This window comes from Athene noctua, chromosome 17, assembly GCF_965140245.1.
Source record: "Athene noctua chromosome 17, bAthNoc1.hap1.1, whole genome shotgun sequence".
NCBI lineage: Eukaryota > Metazoa > Chordata > Aves > Strigiformes > Strigidae > Athene > Athene noctua.
The window spans coordinates 2,329,782-2,343,304 of record NC_134053.1 but is presented as its reverse complement, the minus strand read 5'-3'; the positions used below and the strand labels follow the sequence as shown (position 1 = coordinate 2,343,304).

General features: G+C 38.2%; 1 protein-coding gene across 6 annotated transcripts in view; it reads right to left on the bottom strand.

Annotated features, from left to right (window-relative positions):
- The window catches only part of HECTD4 (HECT domain E3 ubiquitin protein ligase 4), a 77,191-nt gene that overhangs the window by 31,541 nt on the left and 32,127 nt on the right, over window positions 1–13,523 (bottom strand). For 3 of the 6 annotated variants that reach the window (XM_074921622.1, XM_074921623.1, XM_074921627.1), the window contains 19 exons: window positions 12,344–12,497; window positions 12,055–12,155; window positions 10,821–11,019; window positions 9,244–9,390; window positions 7,953–8,057; window positions 6,981–7,144; window positions 6,394–6,627; window positions 5,959–6,151; window positions 5,714–5,818; window positions 5,542–5,630; window positions 4,848–5,023; window positions 4,254–4,389; window positions 3,967–4,108; window positions 3,694–3,860; window positions 2,963–3,109; window positions 2,471–2,655; window positions 1,807–1,960; window positions 1,170–1,450; window positions 683–872 (listed from right to left, as the gene is read on the bottom strand). In XM_074921622.1, coding sequence (XP_074777723.1) covers window positions 683–872; window positions 1,170–1,450; window positions 1,807–1,960; window positions 2,471–2,655; window positions 2,963–3,109; window positions 3,694–3,860; window positions 3,967–4,108; window positions 4,254–4,389; window positions 4,848–5,023; window positions 5,542–5,630; window positions 5,714–5,818; window positions 5,959–6,151; window positions 6,394–6,627; window positions 6,981–7,144; window positions 7,953–8,057; window positions 9,244–9,390; window positions 10,821–11,019; window positions 12,055–12,155; window positions 12,344–12,497 — 3,069 coding nt within the window. Of the gene's footprint in view, window positions 1–682; window positions 873–1,169; window positions 1,451–1,806; window positions 1,961–2,470; window positions 2,656–2,962; window positions 3,110–3,693; window positions 3,861–3,966; window positions 4,109–4,253; window positions 4,390–4,847; window positions 5,024–5,541; window positions 5,631–5,713; window positions 5,819–5,958; window positions 6,152–6,393; window positions 6,628–6,980; window positions 7,145–7,952; window positions 8,087–9,239; window positions 9,391–10,820; window positions 11,020–12,054; window positions 12,156–12,343; window positions 12,498–13,523 lie in introns of all 6 variants that reach the window. The other 3 variants (XM_074921625.1, XM_074921626.1, XM_074921624.1) reach the window with 2 other exon arrangements.

The following is a 13,523-nucleotide window of genomic DNA, read 5'->3' as shown; positions in this document are numbered from 1 at the left end:
AAATCCAGGTGGGTATTAAGAATAGTAAAGAAGCTGTAATAGTAAATGATTATCCAGTGTATGCATTATTAAAAGCAATGCTTTTAAAGCCATTTTGCTTTGATAGTTCTATTTGTCAGTCCTACACAGGCTGTAATATCATAACAAGATACATTAAATTTTTCTGATGGAGTCTCATTTAAGAAGATATTTTTTCATGTGATTGTTTTTAGATAGATTAAAAGACCTTTTTTTGTTCCTTTGCTAGTGGCTGACATGGCTTGTAAGGAAGCCAAAACCAAAACATCACACTTCATATCCCCCTCCACCTTGTATACATCTGTATAATCTGCTCTGTTTCAGCTCTGCTGCCCTCATCTTTGCTAAACAGTCTTCTACAAAGCAGACAAGTCCAGGAAGCATTGGGATTTAGATTCATTCTGCTGCTGCCTCACCACAAATGCAGTATAGTGGTATGCACTTTTATCCAGGTAACAGCACACTAAGCATCAGCCCTATAAACCTTTTTTTGCATTATCTTATTGTTTTGCCAGTAAACACGACAAACTGGGAAGACATTTTGCTTTCCCATTTACTATTAGATCTAGAATGTGTTTTTCTACAGCTGTAGCACCAAAAAAAAAAAAGAGAAATGGTACTGGTGAAATAGGTTGCTAATTCCAATCCAGCAAATTAAGATTACCTTAGTAATGGCTGAAGGACTTCATGGGATGACTGATCTTCCCGTTTATGAATAAAAATGGAAAGTTTACCATCCACTGCCTCGCTTTCTTCTCCAGGATCTTTATCACCTTTTATAGAATTTTTAGGACTGGCTTTTGCCAAAGTAGTATCCGGCTCAGAGGCAGTTGGAGAAAGAACTGTCTGGCATCCTTGAAGAGCAAAGGAAAACACACAACCATGAGCTCTATCAACAAACTTTCCTGACCTTGAAACTAATGCTAATACACCCGAGATGCATCTAAAACATCACTGGGACACACACTTTCGTCTGAGAACAGTTAAATTAAGAGGCAGATGGGATGTCACAGAAATATCCTGTCTTTCGATACTGACATATCATGTACCTTTTCCTGCTTAAGCTTTCTGTCAGTACAAAAGCTCCCTGCAGAAACATGACTTGCTTGGCAATTTCTCAAATTAGCACCACATCAAAAAGATGCTGGTACCTGGTACTACATAATCCGCCAGCTTTGCCAAGAGCAGAGAGGCAATCTTGGAGGCTGGGTCACTGGGATCATCCTGTTCGCTGTTCAGAGAGGGTACTGAGTAACTCCAGGGAGGCAATTCCACATTTCCACAGTCCTCAACACTCATGAGAGGCAGTGCAGCACGACACAACTGGAGGATGATAAGGACCAGCTTTGGAGAAGGACGCTGATCCAAGAGAAGTGACAAAAGCTTGGACACACAGGCAGGCTGGCTGAGGATTGCTTTACCTATGTGACTCCTGAAAGGGAGAAAGAATAGGTAGCTGCTGTTCGAAAAAAAAAAATTTTTTTGATTGTTTGAAGATGCTCTTGGAATTAAAAACAATTTATTATTTAAAAGATGCAAGTAAAAAGAAAAACAGCATCGGACAACACTTTACCTGCAACAATTCTTATGTAACATGCTAACAGTGATTAAATCCTAAGATTGAGTGTCAGTTTACAATCAAATTTTAGAATGGTTTTGAAAGTTACTTACCTTCACTACTGTCAAAAACAAAACAAAACAAAAAAACCCCAACAATCCCCAAAAGAGCCCCCACCTGCTTTCATCCATAATAAAAAAAAAATAACTCCAAAGACAAAGGCCTAGTACCTTGACAGGTCATTAAGAAGACTGAGAACATCTTGAAGCGCATCATTTCCTGCAGCTTGATTGCCACAACACTCCGTAGCTCGTGCGAGGTGGTTGGTAAGAAGGCTGGAGACCTGACGAGCCAGACCAGAGTGAACAGCTTCTGTTGAACCACCTTTAAAAGCAATGCAAGAGCACACAACTGGAATTAACAAAAATGAATGTACACGTCTACAAATTCCTTACCCGTAAAGTAGTAACCAAATTAAAACGTCTTTCATTAAAAATAAAAATCGATACAACTTCTACGTCCCATTAGCAAATAGCCACGTGTCTGTAAGTTTATGTATGTTATGGGTGAATCCTATCACAGGAGAAAGTGATCACTCAGGGTCTCTGGGTTCTCTGGTTATGTCTAGACAGAACCAAGTGGCAGACTTTAAAATATCTGCAACATAAACACTCCCACGAGGAGAAAAAGCAGCTAGAATTTAAAAAAAAAAACAACAAACAAACAAACAAAGAAAATCAACTTATTTTTGTATCCACTTCTGTGTTCTTTAGAACCCACACAGCACGGAAGCTGTGGTGAGCGATGCCCTGTTTTAAAAACACTTATACCACTCCCCAGGCACCTGGGCAATTCTAAAGCACACAACAGAAATACATCTGGCAGCATTCCTACCTTCTTCTTTCTCCCATTCAACACACCGATTGGCTAGCACCTGGAAGGCAGCCCAAGCCATGGTGGCCACCTTTTGTTTCTTAGTTTGTTTTTCATTCGAACTGGATTCTGTCTGGCTGCTTAAACTGCAAAGCCGGTCCATAAGCTGTACCAGGCCACTACGTACCAAACACTTCTCTTCGCTCCTGTGGAGGAGAAATTCAGATTTTACTTAAGTAACTTTTCAGTCACTAACAACAAGACGCAATGAAATTCCAGAACTTGCTCTTAACTCCGCAGTTAATAACTTCACTTTGCACAAAGACAGTTCTGCCTTCTGCCTTGCCCTCCCTAGATGAAATTCTGTGAGAATTTAACAGCACGTTCTCAGATACTTCTCTCGTTGTGGAGAAAGGGAGTACAATTCTGCTAGATAATGCTTTTCCTTAAGGCAAAACCTTAATGGATGTCCTCTTTCCCTTTCATATTCACCATTTCACACTATTTCCATACCTCGTGTAGGGAATAGTGCATAAGAGGCCAATGCTATTTGCACAAGCAATGGGGTAGCGAGCACACAGCGAGACCACAGATGTCATAGTCTCTCCAAAAGCTTCCTGGACTTGTTCCACCATCCCGCCACACGTGAGCTCTTCAATTCTGTTGGCAGTTAGAAATTTGAAATGGTAAAGGCTTTCTGGCTTAAATAAAACGAGCAAACTTCCAAATATGACTTTAAAAAAAAAAATAATCAGCACATATTAAGAGTTAAGAAAGAAAGATTTATAAGCAAAACTGCAAGTCACAGTGTTTTAATATGAGCACAGGTAAACAAGATAGTATGCTAGTTTTAGCTCAGAGACAATTTAAATTTGACTCCAAACAAAATATTTCTAAAATATTTATCAAATTTAGATGACTGTATTAGTATCAGCTAAATCTATCACTATTACCTAATTAACAAGAATTCAGAATAAAGTCAGGAGAGTGAGATAACCTATATAGGTATTTGTGGACACATCATCCCAGTATGGAAGGAAAGTTCATCTACTGCCAAATTAAAGCTTTTCCTAGAAGTTTCTGCCTGTTTACCCCACAAGGGCCAAAGTGGCTGTTGCAAGCTTTGTTCTGCAAACTCGAGCCCTCACAGCTAGTCGCTTCTCAGAGTTTTTCTTTGCGCAAAGCAATTTCCTATCTTCTACAGAGAGCAAAACATTTAATTACTTTGAGAGAAATAAACAAACCTTGGTCCCCCCTGAAGTACCATGGTCACAGGGCCCACGAGATGTGTCACACCTCCAACCCGAACCGCTGCCGTCAGCAACTCTCTCATATGCACTAGGGCTTGTTTCCTCGTATTGCCACGCCGCCACCTCGTCTGAGCAGCTAGCAGAAAACTGCTGCTGGATACCTATGAGATTTCGCTTGGTTTTGTTAGAGACACAGGACACTTTCCTTCCTTGCGAAGGGTTTAAGTTTGAAAACACAATGATTTAGTGCGTTTAAAAATGCCATACCGCTTGGTCAGGATTTGTCCCAATGAAAGCAAACAGTTGTCCCAGTAAGACACTGTACGTGGGCTTATCTCTGCTGTCCTCGATGGTCAGGGACTGCAGAAGAGTGAAGGAGCTACTTCTGTGGCTGGTGACGTGGCGGCGCCTGTGAGAATATGGGGTAATTACACCTGGCACCAGTAAGCTGATCCCATTTAAAAACCAAACGTGCTACGCTTGCAAAGTTTATAAGGATTTTAACACAGGCCATGTTACTGAAAAGCAGCTTAGTGGAATAAACCCTTGTATACCTTTGACTTGATCTAGCAAACTCGAGATCTTCGTTACCAATCATTTCCAAGTCAGAGGGTGCTGACATGCTGCGAAGGAAGACGGGCTGGCGGACTGCGTGAGAGATCACCTTTGTTTCAGATGCTGATTTGCAGGCTGCAATATTACACAATATGAAAGAATGTCACTCTTGGTGTAGGAGGTTATTTACAAATGGTTTTTTATAAAATCACTGTGGACACTCCAGCAAAAGTTAACACAGGGTGGGAGAAAAACAGTCTAAGCAAAAACTTGCAATCCAGTTCTGAGGACTTTCTCATTTTCAGGTATCGTTTCACATTACTTTTCTTTTGATTAGGTTAAGCATTGTTTCCCAATAACTCAGGAGACTAAAGTTTAAATCCCACATATTATTACTCAGACCTTAATTTACCATCATTACAGCAATCGGAAAACAAAGACTCAACTTCATGTACTGTAAAAAAAAAAATAATTTGAAAAAGTAAAAAAAAGTTTTCCTTTTAATTTAAGTGGGAGAGTAAAACAAAAGGAATAAATTCTATCTTTACAAAAACAGAAAAAATAAAGTACAATGCTGGTAATGAAACATATACCTGGAGTCTCTGCAGGGGTACCAGATATACTTCTTGTGATACCAGACTGTGCTGCAATAGTGACATGTAATAACAGCTCTGCTCTGTTCATCAAGCTCTTAACTAACGTTTTTGTTTTTGCTAGGGGATGAGAGGTCTTCTGTATCAGTGAATTCACCTCTTGAAAAAACTTCTCCCTAAGATTATGAAAGAAAAATGAAAGAAGTAAACTCAATTACTTTAATGCCTTCTGAAATGAAGTGTTAGTGAGAAAGGATATTTAAAAGATGACATATGGCATCAATCCATTCTACGCCAATAAAGTAGAAAGCAGAAAAACTGAAGAAATCAACAAGTGATTTGATAGTAAGTACTTAATATATTTACAATTTTAATCAGATATTGCTAGACAGAGAAGAAAATTAAGTTTTAAAGCATTTGCATCCCTGATTAAAAGTTCATCTGGATGTTCCTGCTCACAAATATTGTTTTCTTTCTACAGGTCTACCAGCCTTTAATGGAATTCTACATACAATGTTTTTGAAACATTTAGTGCCAGCTTCTGTTTCACATCATTAAGTGTCACAGGGTACACTGAGATTCAAGTGCCTATTTCAATAAGCGTTTACGTATGTGTGCAACTTTAACCCTCCATAACTACTGTTGGAACTCACTGGAATTCCACAGCTGCTTAAAGCTGCCCAAAGCTACTAACCTTAACGCCAGGACCACATTCTCGAGATCACTTCCATCAAAAGAAACTTCTTTCATTGAACACAGAAGTTCTAGTTCTTTCATCTTGCTCTAAACAAAGTGAAGGAAAATGATGAGCAGGTACGGAGAGAGCAGCGCGAAGCATGAGCCCACACAGCAGCCACAGTGCTCACCTCATTGAAGTGATAATCATAAAAGAATGGGACATTGTTCTCCAGCTTCCCATGCATGGCATCATCTACCTCACTCTGCCATTTCTGCTCCAGCTCGGCCACACTCTAATAAAGAGACAAAAATGACACTTATTACACTTGTTCATCTTAAGAAATGTGAGTACATTTTGTGTTTCTAAAATGCTGTTAACACACCTTCATTCTCACAATTAGCCTTCTGGTTTTTGATGTCATTTTATTTTTACCTGTAATTGTCTCTCCATGGCATTTAGCTTCTTAAAGGTCTCTCCCATAATTTTACAAAGTAAATCATATTCTTCAGCATGTTCTTCCTGATACTGGAAATTTATCAGGGACTGGAGCGCATCAACCAAATTCAGATGTTTAATCACACATGAAACTACCATCTCCTCCATTACTTCTGGCTGAATCACTTCCCTAGGGTTATAGGTAAAGCCAAAGCGATTACGTACAAATAACAAACAAACTTTAATTCACACTTACAGCTGACCAGATTCTGCATTCACCAAGTATTTACAGAACATTAAATGCATTCCACCATACACGACAGGCGTGCCACTTCCTCACCGTTGCTTTAATTAGCTCACTCACTTTGGCACAAAACATTTTGAACAATAGAAGTCCAGTCAGAAAAATAGAGCAGAACAATGACTACTTACTTTATACTAGGTCTAAATTGAGGCCGAGCACGTCCAGAAATTTCCCTGAGTTTTATCATGATTCCTGGAGGCAGCCTAATCCTAGGCAGATCAAAATAGTGTCCAACGGGAGGCACTAGAACATCAGAGGGATATGTAAATTCTCTATCTTCATCTATAGTAAGAGGCAATGGAGAAGGACTTGGTGTAAGGGCTGGAGATATTACACCGTTAGCTTCCACCTGCCACTGGCACCTGGAAAAATAAATAAAAACAGATGAAAAATACTGGGTTTCCACCTTGCTAACTCTCCCCCCCCTCAGTCAGAAAGACACGTTTGTCAACAACATTTTAGAGAGACAGACATACTAAGTGTGACTTGTACCAAGCATAGCCCAATCCTCCTCTACTTACTCTAAAGAAAACCTCTATTCTAGAGAATATTCCTTTAGTTTTAGGCAACACAGAACTGCTGAACAAACTGCAGGAAGAATTATCAGAACATCACCATAAAACACAAGACTTGAGCAGAACTACAAAAGTCACCTTCCTTCAGAAAAAAACCTACATGGGGACTCAGAGAATTTTTTTTATTTTTTTTTTTTTACCTTTGTAACAGTTTAGATCTTAAAAGCTCTTGACAGGTTTCTTCATCTTTGGTAATTTCTGGTCCATTGTATAATATTCGCAGCATAGAACAAGCTAACACAGAAAGGCCAAGGGCCAGGTCAACTAAGAATGGCAAGCCTCCTGACACATCCTCTGAAGACTCCTGTAGTAGGAATAGTGATAAGTTGCACTAATCAATCAACCATGAAGTCCTTCCTCAATATATTTCAAGACAGGAGATTTTATATTTTTATATATAATCTTATATATAAAAGATATAGATATATATCATACATCTCTTACACAGAGGTACACTGAAAAAACGCCTAACCATTAAAAGCAATATATAAAAACAACTCAAGACAAAGAACAATGGATTTCAGCATTATTTTCCTGAACCAAGAAAGAAAAGAAAAAATAAAGTTATTTTTGGTTCAGTCATTCTTTGGCCTGCAGATCTGTCATCTCACAGGCCTAGTCCTGGCTTCCCAGTAGTGGGATTTCAGTTTCCTTTTGCTTGATCCCAGCATCCCTCCCCTCTCTCCTTTATAGGCTGGAAGCATTAATCCCTCATTAAATCTCTGATTTCCAGGTTGTTACAAGATAGCCATCTCTCCAAAGAAATCCTGCTCTACAAGCAGCAAGAGACATTAAAGTGACTTCATCCAAGTCCAGTGCCAATGACAAGAGACAGGTAAGGCATATTTGGTAAAAATCTGTCTTCAGAAGCCCCTAAGCAAGCTACAGACCATGCCCCAGGGTATCTCTAGCTAAGGAAGCCAAATGTCTAAAACTTAGGTCCTTTCCTAAGGATGCTTTGTCATTGCCAAAATGAGTAAACTATTACTGCTTTATATTTCAAACGTTAACTTCCAACTTTGAAGTACATTTCTATTTGATCCGAAGTGCGTGACAGACAGCAGATAAAGTGAAGCTGAGCCTATCCCATGGAATCTGTCATGTTTGAGTACCTGTGCTCGAACAGTGCAAGCAAAGCCCCACATAGCTTTGTCTGGAGTGTTGTGCTCACGACCACTCCGCATTTCAAAGGAGAAGGTGACTGTATCTCCTTCCACCTTCAAATTTTGATGGGAAGGAGGGGGAAAAAAAAAAAAAAAAAAAAGAAGATAAATTTAAGAATTGAGGCAAACAAACAGGCTTTTCATAAAAGTGGCTTATTTTATGGATTAATGTTTTTAATGACAGTTATCTAAGTATTATTTTTATCTCCGATTATATACTCTGATTTAAGATCCTTCCCTTTTTCTAAGGATAACTTCTAGTGGACAATTTGATTTGAGTTTTGCTGCCGGCCAGCTACAGTAAAACAAAGAATACCACCATAGTTGTAGAATCAATTTATCAGTCTGTGTTACTTGGCCTTGATTTTCATCAAAACTCTTTCATTATTTATCTGCAAGAAACCATGCAATAACCAACAGTTCTCTTCCTGAAGGAAGACAGACAAGCTCTTCAAGGAGAAGAATGTCAGCACATTAATAGAAGAGTTTGCTATAAGAGCAGTACAAAAATCTGTGTCTGAAAAATTAACGCAATTCCATTAATTGTGAACAACTGAGCGCTTGTCTGAAATTGCTTGACAGTTTATTACTCCCTGAGGGGAGGTTTTTAAGTTATTTTTTGTTACGTATATTAGTCCCATTTTAGTGTGGGACAATGCAGCAGCACAAACACATAAGAAAAATATCATATTGCATCCAATCTGAGGGAACATCCTGCAAAATTCTTGAAATATTGTGGTTTCAAGAAGTTTGAGGGCTTTTGATGTCTTAGTTTTACTGACAAAATGTTATTCTAAAACCCAACAAATGGTTGGAGAGTCGCTACACTTACGACTTGTTATATTTGTGGGTTACTGTTAAAAAAAAAATGCAGTCATGCCCATGGACCCTAAGAAAATATGCACATCCTCAGACTGTGCAAGAATTTATTCCTAGGAAGATATACTTATGAGAACAGCAGTGCCATTAGAGACTCCAGGACTGAAACACACCAGTAATGAAATCCAGTAAGACATAACAAAACAAGATAAGCTCAAGAGAGAAGCATCACACATAACATACAGTTGAGTTTAAAGTCATTCCCCAAGGACGTAAGAGCCCACTTAAGAAGTGATCTCATCATGGATAAACCGTACACTTAAGAGCTTAGACTTCATCGCTATAAGGGTTAAAATGGACTTGACATGGTTTCCAAAGGGGATTTTTCTAGGTGAAATATTGTTGGATTATAATACTGTACCTTTACTAAGTCTTTCGGCCAACCAGTTCCTAAGACACTACGGCTGCCATATCCCAGTGTATTGCCTCCATACTCAGCAACCTTCCTACTGTTTGTGTTAGGACCAGCATAGATCACCAACTTCAAAACATAAAATACACTGTTAGACTGTAAGAGAAAAACAAGAAAATCTAATAATAATAATAATACTTAGCACTTACACCGCGCTTTATATTTTCAAAGCGCTTTATAAACATTAACAAATCCTCACAACAGCCCTGTGAGGTGAGTAGGCAAGTATTATTATCCCCATTTTACAGATGGGGAAACTGAGGCAGAGAGGAAATTGAGTGACTTGCCCCTGAGGTCACACAGCAAGTCAGCAGCAGAACTGGGAGCAGAAATCAGGAGAAATCCTAACTTCCAGTCCTCGTGCTGAGCTAACTAGAGCATATTGCCTCTCTATTAATAATTGGATTGATCCTGCTCCCATCAAAGTTAGTATTTAGTCAGTGACTTCTGTGGGAACACGATGAGGCCCAGAGTCTTCTGGAGGAGTTTAACCAGTAATGGGTGACATTAATATTAAAAACACTTAAAAATAATAAACAGGAGTGAGTATCACAGGACTTGCTCTGTAGCAAAGAACATATGTCAACAATTAGTAAGCAGCACAAGTAGCTCTTTGATTATACAAAGTAAGTGCTATTAGTTGTGTTCTTGAAATTGAGTTCATATTAATCCATGTAAACAAGCCATTTATCATTAGGGAAGAAAAAAGTAACTTTTCCAGTTCTGCCCAGTTTAAACACACTGGGCTGATCTACAAAGGAGGCAGCTAGATTAAAATTTGAGAAATAAGGGACACAACAGCAAAAATGAGAAGGAAGTCAAACTTTGACAATCTGAGCCATCATGAAATGAACTTAAAAAAAAAAGTAACAGTTGGCATGAATTTTTAAGAGGGGTTAAAAAAAAAAAAAAAAAAAAAAATCAAACCGCCTTCCCCCCCCAAACCCCATAGCTCTGGAGCCTATTATATTTCTCTTATTTTGTAAGTACCACTACTTCTGACATCTTTTCAGGAAACTTCTTAATCACAGAGCCTAACTCTTAACAAAAGATCCTCGTAACTGATAGGTTTTAAATATTGAAGTAATCTCCGGATATTACGTTCTGAAGCAATACACAGGAAGATTTAAGCATATATTCTTTTTGGATTGTTTCTTCAAGAATAATATAAACACAAACCATTTATCTTCATCTTCCTGACTTTTCATGTCAACAACTCTTTGTACTTTTTTTATCATTTTGCTAATCTAGTCTTAAGGTGAAACTCAAGAATTGTTTGGATAAGTTATTCACACTCCTACCACACAAGGTATTACCCCTCTGCACCGCAGGACTTTACAGCCTTGAAGTAATTAAGACTGATGTTACAGTGCACACTAATAAGCTCCTATCAATAAAAACCTCCTGCATGATCCTGAGCACTGGAAATAAGGTGCCATGAAAGACAAGGGACAGAAAAGATGAAAACGGGAACTGCTGCTGACGAAAATATACACAAGAGAATTTCTGAATTGGCCCTTGCTTACCTTATCATAATCATATTGTGAAGAACATCGGTTGTCAAATCTAAGATATAAACAGCGGGCTCCTGGAATATGTACAGTTTCTTTAAATTTATAGTTATCCCTGACGGGATGAACTGTTTCTACAGTCTTCCCAGCAGCCCAGGGAGCAGGGATCTTCAAACCCGTAAGAAAACCTGGTTCTTCTTTCTCTTCCAACATTCTGTAATTAGAGTGAAAAATTAGTCCTAAAATTCAACGCGGAGACCTATCAGCTTGATGTTTGAATATAAAGTACTTCAAATCACCTCTCAATATTGATACACAGCGACACAAAGCATTGACTCCTCATTTTAGGCGTAACTGTATTGAGGGAACACACAGAACTTAAATAGCATGAACTCTGAACGTTAGAATAACTACAGAATCTCTGACCTGTAAAATCTGAGCTTTTCCCTATGCTTTCCAATTTCCAAGTTACGGTAAACCAGCTAAGTAGCACCATAAAAGAGTAAATGATATGATACATGGATTCTAACACACGACTGGTAGCATAAAAAAAACCCAAACACCTTCCCTCCTGCGACAGCACCCAAAACTGATTACACTGTCATAAAACAATATGCCTAATATTTCACTCAAGTGTAGAATTCAGAGGATTTAAAATAAATTCTTCAGTGTTCACACAGCATATTATCACAAGTTGTTCAATACTACAAATTCTGCAACGCTGCAAAATAGCTACGATAGCATTTTTTATTTAATTTAGCTGCTTGTTTCTGTTTCCAAGCAGAAGCTGTATAATTTAAATCCTGTGTTGCAGCTTAGAATGCAGAACTTAAACCCACCATATTTCTCTATGTAAATGAAACCATTTAATATCTTTCCAATGGTTTTAATACTGTATCTCATGCTGCCAGAGCAATTTACATTTTCTCATGATGGCCTTCCTTAGCCTAATTTATTGTAAGAGGAACATTTAGAATTAATTTCTAATGTTTGAGGCAAGGGGAAAAACAAAACAAACCATACTCTGTGCAAACAACCTGAAGAAATTACTAATTTAATTCTATATGCAAAAAAATATAGAACTAATTGCCTTTTGTAAGGCATATATAACTGTAAAAAACAGCTTTGCCTTAAAAAAAAAAAAAAAGTAAAAATTGCTGCTTTAAGATTCACCACACAGCAACAGTCAAATGAACATTACAGCTACGATTTTACCCCATGAAAAGACCCAAACATAAAGAAAAATCACCTCTCATCAGGTAACAGCTTCCCTTTCTGATCTGATGCACCACTGGGGGAACTGTTTAGTTCTGAGAAAACTGGAGACTGAGTTTTAAGCAGCAGTGCAGTCTGTGGCACAAAATACAGTGTTAGAAGCAGGCAAACAGTAAATCATTTTAAGATCTTTTCACTGAAATATCTTAACAACCACACTGTATGTTGTTAATGACAATAAATCATTATTAGCAGCTGTTGAGCAAGGCCTGCATGCAATATCTTTCTTCCTTTGTAGGCAACTGCTGACACAAAGACCATACCTGACTCGTGTAAAGAACCAGCTGCACCAGCTGAGGCATCAAGGCATCAGCCATAGTTAGAGTTTGCAAATTTGGGTGCATCAGAGACGTCAGCAGGACGGGAAGAAGGTGACCAAGCATAGTAGCCTTTGTAATTTGCTCCAGGCCTTTTAATCTGTAAGGAGAGTCAAGGTTTACTTAGTAACGGTTATTTTCAGAGTATCACTACTATTTTAAGTCATCTGTTTTATCTTGTAACAGACTGTACAAGTAGGCAATTCAAGATCTAGCAGAGAACATTTACATTATACTAAAAAACCAAACCCCCCAAAAAATAAGTATTTTGAAAACATTGCAATTTCTCCAAAGTGTTAGCATCCTAGTCTTTGCTATCAATTCTTACTAAACAATGATAGACCAGAAGACAGTAAACCAAGAGTTTAATAATTACTTAGAAAATTATAAGCTCCCATGGGCAGGGGATTAAAGTCCACATCAAACACAAATGTCTTTGTTCAGTAGGTACATCAGGCTCCTAGCACACTTAGCTCAAAGTACTTTAAAAGAATCTGTATCCACAAAAATCCGTTTGAGCATGAAACCTATCTGAAAAACATCTCAAAGGAATTGTGTATTGTTAAAAACCAAAACTAATCTTGCAGGCACTGAAAAGCATAGAAACTGAAACCTGAAATGCAAGTTGGAGGGGAAGGTGTGTGTTTGGTGAGAGAAAAGGTTCACAGCTTTTTGTTCGTGTCCCATTCCCAACATATATTTTTAAGTGGAAGAGAAACAGGGAAGGGCAAGGTGACACAATCTGATGAAGGATATCATAACAACACCCAGGACTTGTCAGGGATAAAATATGTCATCCAGCTACTAGAGATGTAATAGTCAGAAATATAAAAATTTTTTTAAAAATTTGCCCCAGTTTACAGGAATATTCCCAGGCGTAACTACCGTTTGTTTCCAATTACCCTGCTCACAAATACCACTGCAATGGACTAAAACCTTACCAATTTGAAGTTTCTGTAGATTATCAAGCTAGCAGTACTAACACGAAGAGTCTGAGTTTAAATTCTTCAAAAGTTAAGTGCTAAACAAATGCTATAGTAAGAAACAGTTCCCATACATTCGAAGCTCAAGTACGAAGTTCTAAAGTAATACTGTGCTTGTACAATATGCCACAAAAAAGCAAGTT